This window comes from Papaver somniferum, chromosome 2 (genome assembly GCF_003573695.1).
Source record: "Papaver somniferum cultivar HN1 chromosome 2, ASM357369v1, whole genome shotgun sequence".
NCBI classification, from domain to species: Eukaryota; Viridiplantae; Streptophyta; class Magnoliopsida; order Ranunculales; family Papaveraceae; genus Papaver; species Papaver somniferum.
Window position 1 is genome coordinate 48,957,591 of NC_039359.1, and position 15,805 is coordinate 48,973,395.

The 15,805-nt window shown below is 34.5% G+C and overlaps 1 protein-coding gene and 1 pseudogene across 1 annotated transcript; both read right to left on the minus strand.

Moving 5' to 3' along the window:
- Positions 1 to 15,805, minus strand: part of LOC113350952 — a 43,588-nt pseudogene that overhangs the window by 7,630 nt on the left and 20,153 nt on the right.
- LOC113347581 (tropinone reductase homolog At5g06060-like) lies at positions 11,535 to 13,857 on the minus strand. The gene is made up of 4 exons (XM_026591255.1): positions 12,881 to 13,857; positions 12,251 to 12,467; positions 12,057 to 12,163; positions 11,535 to 11,957 (listed from the first exon to the last, which is right to left on the minus strand). The coding sequence occupies exons 1-4, from the start codon at positions 13,418 to 13,420 to the stop codon at positions 11,769 to 11,771; spliced, it is 1,053 nt and encodes a 350-aa protein (XP_026447040.1). The 5' UTR covers positions 13,421 to 13,857; the 3' UTR covers positions 11,535 to 11,768.

A 15,805-nucleotide genomic window follows, 5' to 3' on the forward strand; every position in this document is an offset into this window, starting at 1 on the left:
TTGTAGATTTTGAACATTATTCAGCGTTTGTATCCGCAGAGTTTCGTGTTTGTGTGTTTGTTTGTATTTCATGTTGTTTATCGGTATTGATGGTATGTTTAATTTCCGTGACGTCTCTACACTCCAAATTAAGTGAGAAACATGCATTCTTCCTAAATCTAATTTTTAATGTGGCGTGAAACTCACGCCAAACTTGATACCACGTTATTCTCTAAAGATTATTATGCAATCTTCCATACAGGGACGGACCCAAAAAGGATAAATTTTCTTTTAAGACCCGCGCTAGAAGCCTTGATCAAATAGATTTTTTTTGGCTTGTGGACTGGAAGGCTACCCGTGCTAAAATCTCTATAGCCCAGCTGTAGGTCCGTCAGTGCTTCCAAACTCGACTATTTAACATGGTTCAGCTGCCGTTGCAATAAAATGGAGCCATTTCCTATTTTTTTTCTTGGCCTACATGAACGTGTGAGTAATTCTTACAAGTCATTTTAATCAATCAGTCTCTATGACTAATACGAAAGTACTTGGGTCTTTACTTAATTAGTACTAGAACAATGGCAAAACCTTAAGTTCTCTACAAACTTGTAGAAACCATTTAAGGATCTTCAAACTAATGAGAAGGACATGTGGTTTAGTCACTGTTGTTCAAAATATATATGACCTTTGTCTCTTCGAAAATCTCATCCATTAAATTATATACAATGTCCCTGCTAATAAACAAATTAATAAAGACAAACCTAACGTGCATCCTGATTAAAACTACTTAAATAGTCTTTTCTATCGATCCCATTACTCCATAAACTTATATTCCAACTCTGGGTTTACAGATTTCAAGTTAAGCAGCTATTAGTTATGCCTTCGTTGGTGTTTGCAGTCAATAATATCTGCAAATTGTTTGGCACTGCAACAATTCATCGGTTGTGTGTACCATGCGAATCATAAGTGATGGGGCATGTTACCTCTCTTCTCCATATCCATGGATGCAGTTTCCTAGCTTAGGAACCTGTCAGATCCATCAAACTTCGTGTTGATCTGTCACCCATCAAGAAGTTATAAGAGAGCCCCGTTGCGTGTGGTGGTGTAGGTGTAAAAACATCCCAACATTCTTCGAGATACGTATAGATGGATTAAATCTGTGTCGTTGATGCAATTAGACAAAAAATGTCCATGAAAATGAAATTGATATTGACCGATTGATCTCCAACTACTGATTTAATTCCACAAGAAATAGTTGTTGAAAATATAATTGATGTCGAGTAGAGGAGATACCTGCAAAAACACTCCGATGATAAAGTAAGAGAGAGTTGAGAAAGAGTTTCTTAACAGGTGTATAGTGTGGGAAAGGATTAGAAAATTTGTACCTATTGAGTTAGGATTTAACCTCATTTTATCTTGACAGGTTGATAGTTTAATAGGTATCTTAATAATTTCCCTAGTTTGTATAAATCAAGAAAACAATCATATTCATGATAAAATTTGTTATTCCCTCTAACACTTATCATAATCCTTATTCATCTTAAATAATTTTTATCATAAATAATAATTATAATGACCTGAGATAATTATCCTCTTTTTATTAGGATTTTATAATTATCTTAAATAATACAGAACTAGTGAAATAAAACCAAGGTGGCCATATTTAATACACTAAATCTCCTTCGATATTTACTATTTATAAATGAATTAGAATATAACTCGGACCATTACGGTACCGATAATAAGTAATTTTATACGTTTTGATTGTGATTCGTGCATTTTCCCGCCGTTATTACATAATATGACAATTGATTTCACTATTTTTCTGAATTGTCATGTTTTTTAACCGATTTTATTTTAACATTAAAACGATCAATCACACATTACACTTTATAGTGTTACACATTTTGCGGCGTAACGGAATCAACATATAGTTACTCACCAATACCTCCCCTAACCACAAAGCCGCATGATACCATTTCTTTTTCGACCACCACCAAGTGGTGGAGCCAAGGATTGACTGACTGGCTCAAGTCCCCGTTAAGACTCTGATAACTACATAAAAAATCTTAATTTTATCCTATAAATAGTACTTAGTCCATCTAAATTTAGGGTTTAGTCCACCAAAGTTTACATGTTTCTTTAACGAAAAAAATAGCCCGCTCAATTTCAATTTCTGTTGTGTCACTACCAATGTTGTCATCACTACTAACCAGCACCCACCGTCACTACTTCTTCCACCACCACCAGTGACTGAGCCAGGATTTTGAGGAAGGGGGAGTAAAAATTCTTGGCAAGTTGGATATGGATGCAAAATGGATTTAGTAGCCCATCATATGACAAAAAGAGCAAAAATGATTACAATTGGGTTTGGCTATGCCCCTAACCACCACTAATATTTCCGCCACCACCACTTTTAGAACCGCTAACTCTTCCACCCCCACTACTACCATTAATATCTATTGATATTATTTTTCTTTTTTATCAAAATTATTTACTAATGGAAATACATACTTATTAAATTAATTAAAGAAACAATTATAATGAAAAAATTAATAGACCTTGAGCAATTGAAACACTAACTTATAAAAAGTTTGTAATGAAAAAATTAATAAATCATTATTATGAGAAATTAGTGAAACAATAGTTAATAAAACACTTATTAGCTAATAGATCATTATTTAAGTTGAACAAAGCACAATCGTAGATTTATCTCCCCTTCACGGCAAACTGTTATTTATCTAGCCTAACTTAGATAAGCTTTGTTATGCTTATCGATAGGAAAATTGATTGCAGAATGAGCTACGTTTCAGAACCAAAGTAATTTTGTTCACCGAAAAATATTTTCTTTCTTATTCAGATAAAAAGAAAAATAACACTTCAGATTCTTTCCATAGAAATTGAAGAGTCTTATTTCCAATTCTTTATGAACACTAAACACTATAGTATTTATTCCTTTTTGTGCTATACATAGAATGCACCACAGCCGTAGATTATCTATTGCGAGAGCAAATTAGGACCGCCATTTACACATGCTAAGTTAGCCAAACTGTGTTTTATATTCTTGAAAACCATTTGAAATAAAAATATGACAAAACCCAATTTCGATCCATATTTAAATCTACGTTTTATTATTTTAAAAATGGCACGCTGCCCTTTCTTTCATTTAATTGTTTTTTTTTCTTTTTCTTTTCGTTCTTTTTTTTCCCTTTCCACACCATCACCACCAACATCATTAGCTTTGCTAGCACAAAACTAGTTGGAAAAGACAGATCGTCAATAGCATCACCTCTGTCACCTCCATCATCATCCTTCTCTTTTATTTACTTTTATGTTCACCATAAATACCTCTACCACCAATATCCGCAATTAACAACACCTTCGTCTCCTCCACCAACACCAACACCACCAACACCTCTAATCTCTTTTCATGTCTTGATATTACATCAACACCACCACCTCCTCTATATATTTTTTCCCGCACCACTACATCTCCAGATCCCGCCACCAAAACACCTCCTCCTTCTTCTTTTATTCTCTACAAACATCACCAACACTTTCATATCATCATAATTGAAAACCATCATCAAAAGATAATGATACATCAGAATTAGAAATTAAGGTTCGTCTTAGTGAAATATTAGAAAACTGATCAAACCAAATTGGTTTCAAAAACTTTACAAAACATTTTTTTTGTAAGTTCAGATGCATCCAAAAAACCAACTTGGGGAGTTAGTAACCCTTAAATTAAGATGAGTAGAGCCATCTAATGCTGGGCTAGAAGAGACAACCTAACAGTTGATTTATCTACTTCTAAAGCTTGTTGGATAGAAGAGGAGGAGCAACATAACTCCAGTTAATTATAGTTATGAAGTATTTAGCTTCCTTAGCCAATACATCAGCTACATGTGATGTTGGTACGAAATAAAAACCTGTAAAATTTTGACAAAAAGAGAATTCCCTTTTCACTTCATCCATAATGAATTGATTCTGCCAAGCTAATTGCGATGGTTCTCCATTCAAATAATCAAAAAGATTTTTGCAGTCCCCTTCTACATTGAAATTTGATTGATTTACTTCTTTAGCCCACTTAGAGGCTTGGAGGAATCATAGTGCTTCTTCTTCTTCTGGGGATGAGACTGAAAGAGGTCCTGATCTGCCTGGTATGAGGTCACCTGCATCATTTCTGAAAATCAAAAAGAAACCTGCCGGGATGCTACTTGAAATCCAAGAAGCATCCAGATTTAATTTATTTTGACATTCTCCTGGGAATTGCCAAATGCCCTCAGTATTCCTTTATGCTTCTAAGAAATTTTTGTGAACTGAATACTTATCCTTATTCCAGAAAGCTCTTTGTATTTCTGAAGAAAGTTGTTGGTGGGTGTGTTGTTGTTGACCAAAAGTTCTATTCTACCTTTCTTTCCATATGAACCAGAATTTAGTCATTATAATTTCTATAGATATGGTGGGGTTGTCTTTTCCTAGACATTCTTTACATATATCTAAAAAGGATGTATAACATGCAAAATTTATATCTATGGGAAAGGGCTCTGTATCCCAGACTGCTTTAGCATAGTGACAGTATAAGAAAAGGTGTTATATGGATTCTAGTGCATTACAACTGAAAGTACAGTTAGGGGAAATGTCTTTCTTAAATCTAGACAATTTAAAGTTAGTTGAAACAACATTCTGCAAACATTTCTATGTGAAGATATTAATTCTTTGGGAAGTTTTTGTGGCCCATAGATGTTTCCAAATAGAGTCAGGTTGACCTAAGTTATAATTATTAAGAGTACTCTCATTTAACTTGTTGTACATTGACTTAACAGTAAATTTACCAGATTTAGTTAGAAGCCATTTGAGAGTATCTACTTTGGCTAGTCTAATTTTACATATTTTTTGGGCAATATGTAAAGGGAAAGTGTTATGAATCAAGAGTTCATTCCACCTTTTAGTATTAGAGTCTAGTAGGTCCTTAATTAAGATTAAGGAATAATTGTTTACTGATTTGAATTGCCTAAGATTTTCTGTCAAGTCTGGTATCCAATTGTCTTTCCAAATTTTGACATTATTTCCATCTCCAATTTCCCATATACTATTCTGCTCTACTAGGTTAATTCCTTTGTAAATACACTTCCACATCCAAGAACTAGTGGTTGGGATATTTGTTCTAAAAGAAGAGGTTTTTCTGAAATACCTAGGTTTCAGTTGGGACACCGCTTTACAAAACTAAACAACATTGAAACTAGGTTTTGTGTCGGTGAAATGTCAGAAAAATGATGAAACCAAATTGAAATTTAAGAAAACTGAAGAAGCAAATTTGGTTTCATCAAATTTTATAAAAAACTAAAAACATTGAATTTTTTTTTTTTTTTTTTTCTGTTGGTGATTTTTTTTTCTGTTGGTGAAAACAATATCCCATTTTTTTGCTTATTTTTTTAAAATTTGATGAAACCAAATTTGGTTTCATCATTTTTCTGGGGTAGATTAGAGAGATTTGTTCAAATGGGGTTGTTGTGAACAATTTTTTTTGTTGGGTTTTTTGTATATGGATAGTGACAACTTTGGATTATAACCTACGACCTTTAAATGATAAATGTAACCATCTAAGATAATTATCCTCTTTCTATTAGGATTTTGAAGTTACCATAACCACCTAAGATAATTATTCTCTGTGTTAAATGATAATTGTAACCACCTAAGATGATTATCCTTTTTCCGTTAGGATTTTGAAGTTACCTTAAATAATTATTATCGTAAATAATAATCGTAACCACCTATGATATTTATTCTCTCTGTTAGGATTTTGCAATTAAGTATTCACACCGATAATTAACTTAGACAACAATGATAATCCCAAAGACTGATATTTTCTTTAAAATATCGTGATCGTCGTTCTAAGAATAACACTTATCCAAATTTAAACTTTCTTGCTTGAAGATAGGGGGTTTTAGAATTTAACTCATAGGTCTCCGGGCTTCCACAATAAGAAAAAATGGGTTTCCATGATAATTCCAATGGGCTTCAATAATAAGCCAACCGAACTTTCAAAATAAGCCCGTTGTGTATCCATAATAAACGACATGACCTCAGTAATAAGTCAATTGGATTTTCAAGATAAGCTAGTTATGTTTTCATAACAAACGAAATGAACATCAATAATAAGCCAACTGGACTTACAAAATAAACCAGTTATGTTTCCATAATAAACAAAATGCGCTTCAACAATAAGCTATTACCTATACCGTTTTAGCATGGTACAAACACCAGGGTTTTTTAAAGAAACGTTTTCTGGGCGAAACTCTTGTTTCAAGGGGGGCCATGATTTACTTAGGGTGTCCACCTCACACTTATAATGGGTATCTTAAAGTGATGAAATGACTTATATACCCTTTGTCCGAATTTTATTTATGACTACTTATCAACTACCCTAAACTTAATTAAATGTATTAATCTAACCCTAATCAAAATCATTAACAAAAAAAAGAAAAAAGAAAAAAACTCACCGGAAAAAAACAAAAGTAAAACAGAAAAAATCTTATTATTCCTTTTCTCTTTTAGTTCCTAAAGTGTACGTCAACAGTTATTTTTCTGCTAACCCATCTCTTTTAATTCCTTTTTAGTAATCATTAAAAAATGGTGGAAACAACAGTTAGAGTAGCATGTTCGGTTAGGGAATTTTTGAAAAAAACTTAAGTTTATAACTGAACTTTTTAGAAACGAAGAACATTAAGAACAAATCGGTTACACAATGAAATTTTTTCCTATGTTGCAAATTACTTTGCATAACCAAACACTTCTCTGTACAGCCAACTCTAGTGTTCGATTGAATCGGAAAAAAAAAACCTAACTAAAATTTTCTCTGTATCGCCAACTCTTGAGTTCGGTTAAATCATAATTTTTTTTCCAAAGCCAAACTCTTCTCTGTATAGCCAACTCTTGAGTTCGGTTAAATCGCAAACTTTTTTTAAAAAAAAGAAAATTTCACTGTATTACTAACATAAGAGTTTGATTGACTTGTAATTTTTTTTCTAACCTAACATTATTCTGTAAATCTCAGCCTAAAAGTTCGGTTACCTATCCTGGAAACTTGACAGCAGAAAAAAACAAAAAATCTATTAAAGATCAATTGGGATAATGTGTCTGAAGATATGCTAGCCGAACTACACCTACAAAAGGAGTTTGTTTACCCGTTCTTCAGATATTGTAACCGAACTTTATTGACATAGCATATTATTTTAAAAAATTTCATTTCTTCTTTGGAATGTTGGCCAAATCAAGCAGCACTATCTAATTTTGATGTTTACCCGAGTATCCAGAACCCTCATTTCCAAATCATCCATCTCAATGTTTTTCTTCCAAGAACATCTTCTTCTTCTTCCTCAAAAATTATTCTCCCAAAAAAAAACCCAACTTATTAATTCAACTTCACTGATAACTAACTACTTACTTAATAATTTAATTAATCATTACATTTAGTTAATTAAGGGGTTAATTTGGGTATTAATATAAATATTGGATAAGGGGTAAATTCAGTTTACTTCTAATGTCATACAAAAATAAAATCACGACCCCCTCCAAAAAGGGGTGGTGCCCAAAAAACCATTCTTTTTGAATTAATATATAATCACTATATGTTGGGATATATGTTTTAAAATAATTATTTTATGCATTTATATCAACAATTCGAGCTTGGCTTAGTGGTTAAGTATTTTGGGCCTGGAGGGTCAGATCTCAGGATCGAATCCCTCCCCCTACTGATTGTGCATATATATTATTATATATATATATAGAACATTAGTCCGGGAGGTCTCTTGAATTTGGAAAGTATTTTTGCTGTTTTTAAAAGATTTTTTCAAACCGTGTTTTTTACTGCACTTAATTATGTTTTAATTGTGCTAATTATGGCATGATTTATTTGCCCGTTTTTTTCACTCGAATGAAATTTTGATTGCAGCAATTAATCCAATTTATTCTCCATTAATCTGCATTGATTGCCTTGTTATAAAAACAGTTTTGAGAACAAAAAGAAAAAACAAGTTTTTTAGGGATGGCCATTTGCCCCACCCAAACCCATCCCCGTGGGTACCCGCCCATATTGGGTAGGGTTTTACCCGTACAAACGGGGTTGGGGTTGGGTATGGGTAATACCCGAAATTAGTAAAGCGGGGATGGGGCCGGGATGGGATTCTAGGTCCCCGCCCCATACCCGCCCCGTACGTTCCCGTTTTAGGATTTTATATTTTTATTAATTATTTATATTATATTTAGACTAAGATATTATATTATAAAAGAAAAGGGAAAAGTATAAGATATCATTAATTATTTATATTATATTTAAACTAAGAAATTATATTATATTATATTATAAAAGAAAAGGTAAAAGTATAAGATATCATTAATTATTTATATTATATTTAAACTAAGAAATTATATTATAAAAGAAAACGTAAAAATATAAGATATCATTAATTATTTATATTATATTTAAACTAAGAAATTATATTATATTATATTATATTATTTATTTATTGTATTGATTATATTATACTATTTAAGCTTTCTTTATTATATATATTATATTACTTTATGTGTATATTACACAGTGATCCCAAAATGATAACTATATCCACACGAGGTGAATCCGAACAGTCTGAACATCATGTCGAGACAATTCCAAGTTCTCCAATGGATGATGACATGGTGAAACTGCCGAGGCAAACATTACAGGTGATTGTGATAATGCCGAAGGTGAAATTGCTATAGTTTCAGGGAAGAAAAGATCCATAGTGTGGAACCACTTTGAAAAGAAAAATATAAAAGGGGAAGACAAAGCAGTTTGGAAATATTGTCATAAACCATTAGGAGGAAAAAGCACAAATGGGACTAAGCATCTACACGCACACATGAAAAAATGTCCTCGACGTAAACAGCAAGACATAAGACAATCAATAATCACTCCGAGTAAAAAAAGTGACGGAAGAAGTCAGCTTAACACGTACAGTTTTGATCAATCGTTCGCTAGGAAGGAACTTGCTTATATGATAATCATACACGAGTATCCGCTTTCCATCATTGAACATGCCGGATTTAGAAGATATTCAAATGCGCTTCAACCGTTGTTTAAGGTGGTATCTCGGAGCACAATTAAAAGGGATATCCTTAAAATCTATGATGAAGAATAAACTAAAACAATGGAGGTGCTACAAAAATATCACGGTAAAATTGCGCTGACTACTGATATGTGGACTAGTAAGAAAAAGAAAGGATACATGGTTATTACGACTCATTTCATCGATGAATCGTGGATCTTGCAAAGCCGAATTATCAGGTACGCGTATTCATTTAATGATTTCAGGCATTGGATATGCACGTCATAAATGAAAAATCACTACCATTAATTTTGTTACTGATTAATTACTAGTTGCTACGTAGTACGGTCTAATCAACCATCTGAATTTTATTTTGTATTAGGTTTATGTATGTGCCATGTCCGCACACGGCTGAAGTCCTGTCAGCCGCATTGACGGAGTGTCTGCTAGACTGGAATATCGATGGTAAAGTATCCACTCTTACTGTAGATAATTGTTCCACTAATGATCTTATGATCCAACTTCTCCAAGAAAAATTATCAAGTAAATTACTGTCGGGTGGAGATATTTTTTATATGCGTTGTTGTGCACACATATTAGCTCTTATAGTCAAGAAAGGATTAGAGGGGATCAAAGGAGCAATCGAATTGATTCGTAATAGTGTTTCTTACTGGAAAGCAACACCAAAACAAGTTGAGAAATTTGAAGAGGCCTCCCGTCAACTAAATATTTCGAGTATAAATAAGTTAGTTCTTGATTGTGAGACAAGATGGAACTCAACATACCTGATGCTTGATACTGCTATTAAGTATCAGAAGGTTTTTGCTCGACTAAAGCAAATAGAGCCACAGTATGATTGTTTGCCAGATGATGAAGATTAGTTGTTGGCAAAGGAAATGTGCGACAAACTTAAGATATTTTATACCTTCACAGAGAAGTTTTCCGGAGTAAAATATCCTACTACCAACCTTTTCTTTCCAAGTTTTTGTGATATTAGATTGTCATTAAATGAGTGGAAAAAATCTAAAGTTGGTGTGATTAAGGAAATGGCATATGAAATGATAGAGAAGTTTGAAGAGTATTGATTTGTGATCAATGGAGTAATGGCCATAGAAATTATGTTAGATCCAAGGTTTAAGATGAAATTGATTGAGTTTTATTTTCCACAAATTTATGGTCAAGATTTTTCAAAAATCGAAATTGATCGAGTACGCGATTTATGCGTTGATTTGGCGACGGAGTATGAACTGAAAGTAAAATTTGCTGAAACATCTGTTAGCCAAAATGATTTTTCTTTCACTTCAGAGACGCATGGTTTTAACGATGACGTAGATCCTTTGGAAAAGTTTGATATGTTTGTCTCTAATACTGCTCCTACTAGTACTGTTAAGTCAGAATTAACCAATTACTTAGAAGAAGATCTTTTACCTAGGATTGGTAATTTTGACATACTAGCATGGTGGAAGACAAATGGGATTAAATATCCAGTCTTGCAGTGTATGGCTAGAGATATTTTAGCGATTCCAGTTTCAACGGTAGCTTCCGAATCAGCTTTTAGTACCGGAGGTAGATTCGTGAGTGTCCAACGTAATAGACTTCATCCAAAAACGTTGGAAGCTTTGATGTGCGCTCAAGACTGTCTATGGGATATGCTGAATGGTAATGAAATTCTCTTTTTATTGAAATGTTTTTTTTTACATTTAATACATCATTATGGTTAAATGATACACTTTCTTATTTTGGCTAGGTGGATCAAAATTCGATGGTGAAACATTTTGGGAAGAAACTGAAGCAGACGATGAGGTGATCAATATGGAGGAAGATACTTGATAAGAAATAATTAAGAACTAAAATGAGTGATGCTCGTTTATAGACCAATTTGTTTTTCTTTGCTTGTTTTACGATGAATTTATGAGTTTGAAATTTTAAATTATTATTATTATTATTGGTTGAACTTAGGTATTGATTATTAAATTAACTCATCATATTTGAGCTTAATGTTATGGGTAACCCGTAAAAAACCCGCCCCGTACGGGTATTTGCCATACCCGCCCCGTCCCAGATCAAGCGGGTAATGGGGAGGGTGTGATTTTTTTTTTTATGAACGGGGCAGTGACTGGGATACAAGATCCCCGCCCCATACCCGCCCCATGACCATCCCTAAAGTTTTTACACTATTGTTTTTCTGAGAATCAAGAGACCAAAAATACTAAGCAAGAATAAAGAGAGTAAAAGTGATCGATTTCTCATTTTGTGCTTGAGAGATCGAAAGAGAATTTTTCTCGGCTGTTTTATCCTGGGGGCGTTGTGACGGAAAAAAACTGCTTGCACAAAATTCAAAGCAGAGCCACGAAACGTCCTAAAGAGAGCGACCTGGTCGTGACTCAGCCGTCACTATCTAGGATACAGAACTAAAAAAAGCTTCCAAATAAGATTTGGAAATTTTTGAGTGTTTTGGAGGCTCACTAGAACAACAAAGGGCCTAAATAAGGTTTTAGGATTATATTTGCTTGCTTTTAACAGCGGATTTCAGAGATTAGAAAAGCTATAGTATTGCAGAAGGCCCTCTACCATCCAACTAAAGATAAAAAAACGAATGTCACACAACGTTATGGGTGTAAATTAGTCTCTCACACATAAGCTTCAGATCAGTGTATTTCCCAAATTTTATTCATAAATCGACAGGATCCAGCCAGCTAGCTAGTCATGTGCCGGGAAGTTTCCATTTACTGAAAATCCACCATCAACACAAATAACTTGACCGGTGATGTATGAAGCACCAGGGAGGCATAAGAACGCGACAAGAGGTGAGATCTCATTTGGAGCTCCAAAACGCCTCATTGGAGTCCTAGAGATTACGCGCTCTACGTATCCTTCTTTTTGGATTTCCTGTTGAAAAACATAAAATTGTAAACCAAAAGAATACCATAAGGATCAGCTTCTACATATATTTTTGAAATGCTTAAATTAGTAAGTGGTTGTTATTACCCTTTCAACAATCGGGGTCTTAATTGACCATGGCGAAACACTGTTGACACGAATGTTGTCTTTGGCCCACTCACAAGCGAAATTCTTCGTCACTTGGTTAATTGCTCCTAATTAAAAGAATTTTCTTGTAAATCATTATTATTGAACTGATTTCCACTAACATTGACTCCTAAATTTTACCGATTGAAACTCACCTTTAGAAGATGCATAGTTGGATACAAAAGGCAAAGCAACGACCCCAGCAACAGAAGAGATGAAAACTATGTTTCCTGAACCAGAAGCTTTTAAGAGAGGGTGTGCAAGTATTGACAGATAGTATCCAGAATCAAAGTTGGTAGCAAATATCTTCGAATGATCCTCATCTGTGAAATTCAAGGTTTCTTTGAAAATAGCTGTTCCAGCATTGTTTACCTGTAGTACATGAATAAATAGATGTTATATATGTTTATTATGCGATAAATATTGGTCACTAAATATAATATGAAGACGCCTTCCGTAATTTGGTGGACGCTATGGTTAAAGAGAAATAGGAGAGTTTTCAGTGGCAAGTATCAAGATATTAGAAAACTCTCTAGTCTCTTTGAAGACCTGATAACTTATTGGAAGGAGAATATGTACATGATATAATTTCTTTTTGTTAGATTGGGCTAGTTAGGTCTACTGGAGCTTGTTTTATGTGAACTTGTTCCGGTAGTGTCATAGCTTCTGGTATTGTATCTCCATTGCCTCTTCGCATTTAAACTTCCTTCCCCAAAAAAATAAAGAAGTAAAGAAAATAATTTACTAGTTAGGAAACTGAAAACTGGTTATGATAATTAACTTACAAGGATGTCAAGTTTTCCCTTAAAAGCAGTGGAGATATTCTGGATTAACTTTTTTCTATCAGATGAAACTGAAGCATCAGACACTGAACCAGTAACTTGATAACCTTTTTTTTCCCAATCTTTCAAGCATTTCTGGATTTCGGCCTCGTTTCGAGCTGTCATATGAACGACCGCTCCAAGTCCAGCTAACTCCTCAACTATAGCATGTCCAATTCCTTTGGTAGCACCAGTTACAAGAGCAATCTTTCCCTTAAGTGACCATTCTTTGAATGGTGACACAGATGGAGGAGGAGAGACATCTTTTGTGGCGGTGATGGCAGAAATGGGCTTTTCAATAGCTGTAGCGCTGTTTTTGATGGATAGATTTCTGAATGAGTCAGAGAACAAGTTTGTGACTTGTAGAGAATGAGAAGAAGAAGGTTTTGTTGGAATAGAGTGGGGATCAAATTTGGAGAAATTATAAGATTTTGTGTTAAGGAAGGGAGACGGGAGACGTGATGGCTTTCTCGATAGTGAATGATGTCCAGTAATGGAGGCCATCGTTATAGACTCACAGATGAAGTTCTAATAAGCTGTAGTTAGGACTTGGATTCAATGAGCAGAAACAATTAATTAGACTCTGGAACAAAGAAAGCTTATAAGAAGAGAAAGGCCATTTCCAAAGAAAGAAAGAAATAGATTGCTAAAGAACATTCTCTGTAATTTGAACTTGAATAATCTTCTTGTTTTCTTGATGACTGAAAATTATACCTTCTTTCTTTCCGACATGGATGAGTCCTGTAAGGCATGTCAAGCAAGACTGTCAATGATACACGTGGTCAAGTACATGTTTCAGTTTTGTTGCTAAAATCAATAATACACTGTTGAGATTATTAGTCGGACTTTACAAGCTGGTTTTGAGGCTAACTATAGACCCACGCACTTTAACATGGTATGTTTATGTTTTTTTATGTTTTTTAACAAAGATGAAAGGTACGTTATTATGTATTAAGATCAGGATATATATATATATTATTTTTATAAAATATGGAATAAATTTGCTAAAGTATAATAAAACAACAAAAATATGAGAGGCAGGGATTCAAACCCTTTGATTGCTGTAATTGCCTTTAGGAGAGGCATGAGTCCAAACCCCGTAATTGTCACAAAAATCTTAAATAAAAGATTTTGGAGGTAATCCACGGATCACTCTTCCATTAATCAAAAAAAAAAAAGCAAACAAAAAAGGAAAACATTCGAGCATCACATCGCAATTTGCAATGAACTAATATGGTCTAGTTCATTTATTGACCGCATCTGTGCTTTCGACTTATAATTAATTAGTAATTAAAACCATGGTGTTGTACGGGTTCATCTCTAATATCTATTGACATGACAGTTAGCCAGAGATTCTCGTTCAACTTTAATAATGAAACACCAATGAAACAAAAACCGAACCAGATCTTCAATAAAAGTAATCCAACCAGATATTTACCTAGGCTGGCTAGGACCAATCGAACACTAAGAAAATAATTCCTCCACCCATCTACATATTCCAATATTCTCGTTCAACTTCATCAACGACACACCAATGAGACAAAAATCAAACCATATTCTTCAAAAAAAAAAAAAAAAACAAATAAAATCAAACCACATGCTCGGGTGTATATTTTATATATTTATTAATGGTGAGTGGGTACTAGACCTAAATCTAAACTTGAAATTATGGATGCTAATTAGATGACGGCCAAGTTCGGTTTATAATTATGCTTCGAGTAATTAAGGAGCACATGGGCAGCATCTTAAAGTAAAAATGGCACAACTGCAATTTACATGCAGTTCTCAAATTATAATCTTAGTTATGACAATTGAAACCGATCGGAAGACGATACTTAGACTAACCACCTAGAAGATGTCTAGGTCAATACTTTCTCTTCAATCACCTTCAACGATCACGTCTTTAAATGAACCACCACGAATCTGTGTGCACATATTTCATCATCAAACACTTGTATATAGAACATACGTGGAGAGCATGCGGACAAAGTCATCAAAGCATGATGACATGTGCCCACAACCAAGATGCTCATCCCGCGACGTTGGATCGTTGCCCGAGCAAATCTAAGGGCAGAAGTTAAAGGATGTTCCGGTAACACGCTGTACTGCGGAGCACCAAATAACTCCCAAAGAGTTACTTTATCTCATCCCCAAAAGAAGCCAAGATCAACGATGGAGAGAAGATGTACTGACATAGACGCGACAGAGGCAGAGAACACTTGCCTGACACGAGCAGGCGCCTCAACTACCCGCATTAAACACTCTGAGCAGCATACGTGTCGATCAACCCGTGGAACGAACGAGGATGACTCTGCGTGATGAAGTTACGAACGAAGACCCCTGCGTGATGGACACAAAACACAAGAAGATAAGGTTCCAACGGCCTTCAGAGATGGGTCCCACACTCTAACCCTATAAATACCCCTCTCCACCAAGAGTAAGGGAGGAAAAAGGGAAGGGGAGAGAGAAAAGATTGTAAGTGTAAGTTAGTCCTTTACAATAGATAGACCATGTAAACTACAAAGTCACTCGACTATCTTTGTAACCATCAAGTACATAGTGAAACAACAACCCCGTGGATGTAGGCCTTAGTGCTGAACCACGTAAATCCCGGTCTCATTTACACTTCAGCACTTTATTTTTGTCTAACGCTTCATGAGTTTTACTTTTATGCTTCGTTTTCTTTATCTCCCCTTGCGTAAACGCCACTCGCAGTATTCTTAGATGAGGCTATGATAAACCCGAAGGTTTTGAGCCAAGGAATCAATGCCATTGTATTATCAGCACGAGTTGGTACCTAGAGTTTGAATATTGTTTGTGAACATATAGATGCCTACGTGATTTACGTGTTCACAATTTGGCGCTAGAAACAGGGACTTCGTCCCGGTA

Coding starts and splice junctions, on each gene's coding strand:
- LOC113347581 (XM_026591255.1), bottom strand. CDS start 13,420: ATGGCCTCCATTACTGGACATCATTCACTATCGAGAAAGCCATCACGT. Junction 12,164..12,250: donor CAACTATGCATCTTCTAAAG/GTGAGTTTCAAT, acceptor TCTTTTAATTAG/GAGCAATTAACCAAGTGACG. Junction 11,958..12,056: donor AGACCCCGATTGTTGAAAGG/GTAATAACAACC, acceptor GTTTTTCAACAG/GAAATCCAAAAAGAAGGATA.